Genomic DNA, 6609 nt, shown 5'->3' on the forward strand with positions numbered 1-6609 from the left:
TGGACTTCCTTCAACCACCCTCAAATATTTTGATGGATAACGTTGTTGCTATTACCTTAACTGGACGCAGTCAATCATGGTGGATCATATCATATAACACAATGTTATAAAGCTCAGCTCTCCCTTTTTTCCCTCTGTCAACAGAAAGAAAGACTGCGTCAGAAAGAAGCCAGCGTGTCCTCCAGCTGAAGAGGATGATCAATGAAGAACAGAGTGGAGCGAGAGGAAGTGGAGAGAGGAGATGATCACTTCTTCCCTTCACCACCTGCCTCTTACCCAACATCATACCTCATATAGCCCTCCGTGCCCCCACACTGTGGACCTCTCTACTACGGCCCATTCTATTGTCCTTACTGACTGGATCATATCCACTACTCTCTTCCAACTCAGCCTCTTCCCCAGATGAGGCACCTTTTGTGGGCTTCTATCACTGTGTATCCTTATGACCACCATCCAGACCAACATGTACACCATGGGAAAGAGGAAACTGAATGCCACCCTGCAGCAGATATGCAGGCTGCTAAGTCTATACAGAGGGTCCATGGCTGACTAAACCGCTGACATGATGAGACTCACAGGGGATAAAGGTCAACCTCATTCATCCAGACTGGTGTGACCTTTGAATGGCCAGCTTGTAGAATCTGCTCTGAGGCGTGCTGGGGTTCAGGACAATGAGCACTCCAGCTGACATATCTACAGTGATGACCCCTGACCTCTAGGACCTACATACATTCCTCAGTCTGGGTTTCAGGACAGCATCACACATCGTGAAAACATATAGTCCTATGTATTGTAGCCAGGTTATGCAACAACTACAGACGAGGCCTCATTGTTGCTGAGCTATGTTAACAAATATGGCAATCTTCACTCAGTGAAATTATTACGATTACGTAAGACATTCAGGAGTTGTTATTCTAACAATGATTTAGAATATGAAAGCAGTATACAATACATTAATGTAAAGAATAGCTTTTCATCTGCTGTGGCCCATCCATGTTTGAAGTGTGTCTTGTAAATGTATTTCAATTGGTGTTTGTTTTCAAATGAGCAGGGACAGAAACGTTTGACCTGATGGTGTATTGTGAAGAGAATCGGCAGTCTTTATTGGACTGGGAGTCCTGTTGAATTCATAGCGATGTGGGTCAAAAGGTAGAAACAGGATGTCGTACCAGTGTTGACTTTCTCACTGTACCAGACTGACCCCTCCTGGGTGATAGCCAGAGAATGCAGCAACGCCTTGCTCTCAGCCCCTGAGTCAGACGTGACTCTCTGAGATGAACAAGCAACCTTGCTATACGCTATGCTGAGGAAAGCAACAGGTCATCTGATTGTGGCTGCCCTGACACATTTTTTTAAGTGTATATGATAGAATAGTTAGTTGTTCCCAATTAATTTTGTTTATGACATATGTATGTCACAATCCTATGCACTTTCCTGCTTGCATCAGCTGTATTTAGTAGCTACATCCTTCTGTTATTGTCAGAATGGTACTTAATCAAACGTACTGAACTTTCTAGCACCTCAACTTGAACTCCTATGCAATTCTATGGTTTCTGTGCTATGATAACATTTGTGAATTAACATGTTGTGATAAATTGCATCATCCATGTATTTTTTGGAGAGAACTATAGTATATTTATTTAACAACAAAACATGTCTTTGATGTCTGGAAGATTTCAACTTTGTCTTGGAAAACTATAGACAGGGGTTTAACCATTATTTATATATTAAAATGAAAATTGTATGCCAAAACACAATTTCTTTTTTTCTTTGAGGTTGTATTTTTGTATATTATTTTGATTCCTGCCTTAGCTCGAGGAAGATGCATGAATGGCTCAGTGGTCAGGTGAAAGAAGTGTTTTGTTTCATATGGATGTGACCTACAGTGCCTTCGGAAAGTATTCAGACCCCTTGACCTTTTCATTCTTTTTTTAAAGTTACAGCCTTATTCTAAAATTGATTAAATTGTTTTTCTTCTTCTTCAATCTACACATAGTACCCCATAATGACAAAGCAAAACAGTTCTTTAGACATTTTTGCCAATTTATTAAAAAACTGAAAATCACATTTACATAAGTATTCAGACCCTTTACTCAGTACTTTGTTGATGCACCTTTGGCAGCAATTACAGCCTCAAGTCTTCTTGGGTCTGACGGTACAAGCTTGGCACACTCGTATTTGGGGAGTTTCTCCCATTCTTCTCTGCAGATCTTCTCAAGCTCTGTCAGGTTGGATGGGGAGCACTCTGGAGCAGGTCTTCATCAAGGATTTCTCTGTACTTTGCTCTGTTCATCTTTGCCTCGATCCTGACTAGTCTCCCAGTCCCTGCCATTGAAAAACACCCCCACAGCATGCTGCTGCCACTATCATGCTTCACTGTATGGGTGGTGCCAGGTTTCCTCCAGACGTGACGTTTGGCATTCAGGCCAAAGAGTTCAATCTTGGTTTCATCAGGCCAGATAATCTTGTTTCTCATGGTCTGAGAGTCTTTAGGTGCCTTGTGGCAAACTCCAAGTGGGCTGTCATGTGCCTTTTACTGAGGAGTGGCTTCAGTCTGGCCACTCTACCATAAAGGCCTGATTGGTGGAGTGCTGCAGAGATGGTTGTTTTTCTTGAAGGTTCTCCCATCTCCACAGAGGAACTCCAGAGCTCTGTCAGAGTGACCATCTTGTTCTTGGTCACCTCCCTGACCAAGGCTCTTCTCCCCAACCAAGGCTCTTCTCCCCGATGGCTCAGTATGGCTGGGCGGCCAGCTCTAGAAAGAGTCTTGGTGGTTCCAAACTTCTTCCATTGGCTTGGTTTTTGCTTTGACATGCACTACCAACTGTGGGACCATATATAGACAGGTGTGTGCCTTTCCAAAATATGTCCAATCAATTGAATTACCACAGGTGTACTCCACTCAAGTTGTATAAACAGCTCAAGGATGATCAATGGAAACAGGATGCACCTGAGCTCAATTTCAAGTCTCATAGCAGAGGGTCTTCACACTAACATTTTAAAATTCCTGTTTTTGCTTTGTCTTTCTGGGTTTAAAAAAATATATATTTTAGAATAAAGCTGTAACTAACAAAATGTGGAAAAGGTCAAGGGGTCTGAATACTTTCTGAAGGCACTGTATATAAGGAGCCTCATCATTTACCACAAATGGTCTTGTTTCATACCCTACATGAACTGCTATAGAGAGTATAATTTGGCCTTTGTTTAATTTAAATCAAGATGATGTTTACTTTGTTTAAAAATAGAAACAATTACTCATATCAAGCCATGTGTAGGCCTATACTTTACCCCTGCCAGAACCTATTAAGTGTCAAAATAGCACCTTTGTTTCATAATCATTGAATGTGCCATTATTTTTTGTATGAAGACATTTCATAATCTTAAAATTGCATTTAATGTTTACTTTAAAGTTTTTCAGAACCAAATTAGTAGGCAAAAATGTACATTTTGATAAAGGCCTATATGTTTAACATGCATATGTTGATTAATTTCGTGAGAGGCCTACTCTTATGTGCCCACGTGTTTTAGGTGTTTTATCGTTCAAATGAATTTGCGCGAGGTCAAAGTAATAGATTGCAAACAATTCAGTCACAGAAGTCTTAACTGGAGTCTACAGATGAGGAAGCCTGGCTCGCATGGAAACGGATGTTTAACCCTCCTTGTCTGTTGTTCCTCTACTTTCAGCACTCCCTAATAACATTCAGTAGCCAAATAAAGGTGAAAATGACCATAGCCTAATTGTTTCATTGATTTGTGCGCAAATATGTATTCATTTGCACCTATATATCTCACAATGCACATTTTCATTCTAAATGAATCATTTGAAAATGTCAGAAAGCACGATAATAATGAGAGAAAGTGCACCTAAGTTAAATCGATAGAAATGGATAGAAACACACAACTTCTATATACATGACTTGTAGCCTATTACACTTCGCTACATGTGCCAATGAAGGCGCAAACTTGATTATGTCAGCACTACATTCGGTACAATGAAGACCTGGCAAGGGTAAATCGAAGCAGAGCGACGCAACTGACAAAACAACTATGAAGTCCCAAATGCGTAAGAGGCTAAAACAACTCGACAATAAATAATTGATAAAGAAAACTTTGATCGGTGTTCAATTTTTAAAGGAGGCTATTGATTGGTTGATGTATCTATTTTTAGAGAGCCATGTAGGCCTGTACCATCTGAACAAGAAACCGTAAGGGAGCCCTGTTTAGCATCAGTGTCCCCACAAAAACATGGGCCTTTGACAGATCTGGGAGCCAGGGGAGATCCTATTGTAAACTTCGATAACATCGTTTGAAGGGGTTATTGAAAAAGTTGTTGAGTCTAACATGTAATCGCGTTTCTTGTGGTCTTTTCTCATAAATGATCTTCGTTTTACGACGAAATATATCCAATGGTCTAAGGAACTTATAAAAGTCCCAGCAAGAGGTTGGCTCCAAGCAAGAAGAAAATAACCCATCACTAGAGAATATGTTTTTATTTGGTGTTTAGGGTTAAACCTGATACATACAAATGCTATGCATGAAATCGGAGTCTTTGCAGTTTGGGTGTGGGTGTGGGTTAATTAACGATCCATTTCACATCTGTGGTGTCAACCCTGACGCTGAAATGTTCAGACATGAACAATGTAAGCAAAAAGCGAACAGGTTCAGTGACCACTGCATCAATGTCAATATCTGTTTATTTTGTGGATCAGTTGCTCTGATAGAACTATCAAACTGGTTGCATATACAATTCGTGTATGAATAACATTTTACAACTAAAAGAAAAGCTTCCATCTATAGCATTATAAACAAGTATGTAGGCCTACATCGAACATTTTCATTTCCATGTCCAACTAATACAGATATTTCGTTTTTTTTAGATTTATAGCATCGAACATCTTAGTCCTCGCCTACTTTACAAAAGCTCTCGTTTCTCCACTATAACACTGAACATTGGAGTCAAATAAATCAGTGGAGCATTCTAGCCACATTAAATAGTCGTTACTTTTTTCAAATTCCACATAGTGGAAACTATCTATTCGTCAACCATTAATTATATAAACGCATTTTCTGTCCTATTCCCCCCATTGAAATTGGTTTTGATAGCCTATTGCTGTCTCTGTCCAACATAGTGTAAAAACATTGTGTGAAAAGGTTTTGCAGTCCTATTTGAGGTTGGAAAAGCCGTGCGCTTGTTTACAAGTCAATCAGCAGATTGTTGTGTTCATTCCATGTCATTATACCATGCAACGTTGCTTGCCACAGGCTGCTATTGCAATTAGATTAATAGGCAATTATGCGCAGAAAATGACATGGTACAGCAGTCCTTGTTAACAAAAGAATATGCCCAAGTATATCTACAGAAGCCTATAACATGCTGCACATGTCTGTATGATCTTACGTTCCTTGCAGATTGAACATTTTCTCATATTTGGAATAGGGAAAAATGCTCACAGACATACGGTGATTATCCTTCATGTGAACAATCCAATAATTGTTTGGTGAGGAGACTAATTGGCCGCATCCCAGTCAATCACAGGGCTAGTCCAAGTCTATGGAGATGCAGCGGCACTGCTTTACGCGCTGGATGCGCTTCTTCTTGGTGGACGGCTGCTGGTCCGGACAGTTCAAAGTGAAAGTCATGGTAGTAAATCGTTTCGGCTTGCAGAACGAACAAGACTGGAAGGCTCCCTCTTCCCTGCGGACATGTCTGGGGATGTAAAAAGAATTACACTGTCCATAGCAGAACCTGTTAATGATAGTGCGGCTGATGCAGCCCTCCTCGTGGATGGTCTGTTTAAGTGGCTGTGTCTTGCACCAGTCGCGTTTCAGATAGCGGCGCTCAGTGACATGCAACGCTTCTTGGCTGGACTCCAGCACCTCCTCAGCCGGTGCAACAGAACTCTTTTCCCGTCGTCGGGAACCAGAGCCCGCCTGCGGTGCCTGTGGTTGCTGCTCCGATTCGTTTGGGTTGTTTTTGTCAGGATGAGGGATGGCGCCTTGGGAGCCCCTGTTCCTTTTGGAAGCCACTGTATATGAGAGTAGCCCCAGGATGAAAACCATGCCACAGAGGATATACGCCGATCTGGCCATCCTTGAGGGGAAAGATAAGTGAAGGTTGAATTATCATCCATAGCCTAATCTCGGTTACTAAAATCACGGGTAATTTGGTCAGCTAGATATGGCGTGTATATATACACGAGAGATTAACCATAGCCTATCATTTCAACGTTGTTGTTGAAATTGCGTCATTTACGATTTAAGAGGAATAGAAACATTAAACATTTCCTATTGATTTTGTATCGTGTTTTATATTGACAATATAGTCCACATGACCTAATTCGATAGTCAAATCAGAACGAAGATATATTCGAATGCAAATTAATATTTCATGGATATTGCGGTGGCGAAGTTAATGGGCGCAAGCCATTGCGTAAAACAGAATACAGAAAAACAATAACCTTTATGCATGAGAATAATCATTACATTTCACATGTTTATTTACAATAGGCTGCAATAATCATTGGGACATGTAGTCAAACTACAGAATAGGTATACATACAAGCAGAGTTTACGCATAAAGACCTCCTGCGATATGATGATAAGGAATCT

General features: G+C 40.7%; 2 protein-coding genes across 3 annotated transcripts in view; one reads left to right on the top strand and one right to left on the bottom strand.

The window, feature by feature from the left end:
• LOC135525908 (formin-like) overlaps positions 1-3732 on the top strand; it is a 105767-nt gene extending 102035 nt beyond the window's left edge. For both annotated transcript variants that reach the window (XM_064953875.1, XM_064953876.1), the window contains one exon: positions 145-3732. In XM_064953875.1, coding sequence (XP_064809947.1) covers positions 145-189 — 45 coding nt within the window. In that variant the 3' untranslated portion in view covers positions 190-3732. The remainder of the gene's footprint in view (positions 1-144) is intronic.
• Positions 3733-4475: 743 nt separating this feature from the next.
• Positions 4476-6090, bottom strand: LOC135525911 (gremlin-1-like). Its single transcript, XM_064953882.1, has one exon. The coding sequence runs from the start codon at positions 6088-6090 to the stop codon at positions 5539-5541; it is 552 nt and encodes a 183-aa protein (XP_064809954.1). The 3' UTR covers positions 4476-5538.
• Between the last annotated feature and the right edge of the window lie 519 nt (positions 6091-6609).

Source organism: Oncorhynchus masou, chromosome 32, assembly GCF_036934945.1.
Source record: "Oncorhynchus masou masou isolate Uvic2021 chromosome 32, UVic_Omas_1.1, whole genome shotgun sequence".
NCBI lineage: Eukaryota > Metazoa > Chordata > Actinopteri > Salmoniformes > Salmonidae > Oncorhynchus > Oncorhynchus masou.

Coding starts and splice junctions, on each gene's coding strand:
- LOC135525911 (XM_064953882.1), bottom strand. CDS start 6,090: ATGGCCAGATCGGCGTATATCCTCTGTGGCATGGTTTTCATCCTGGGG.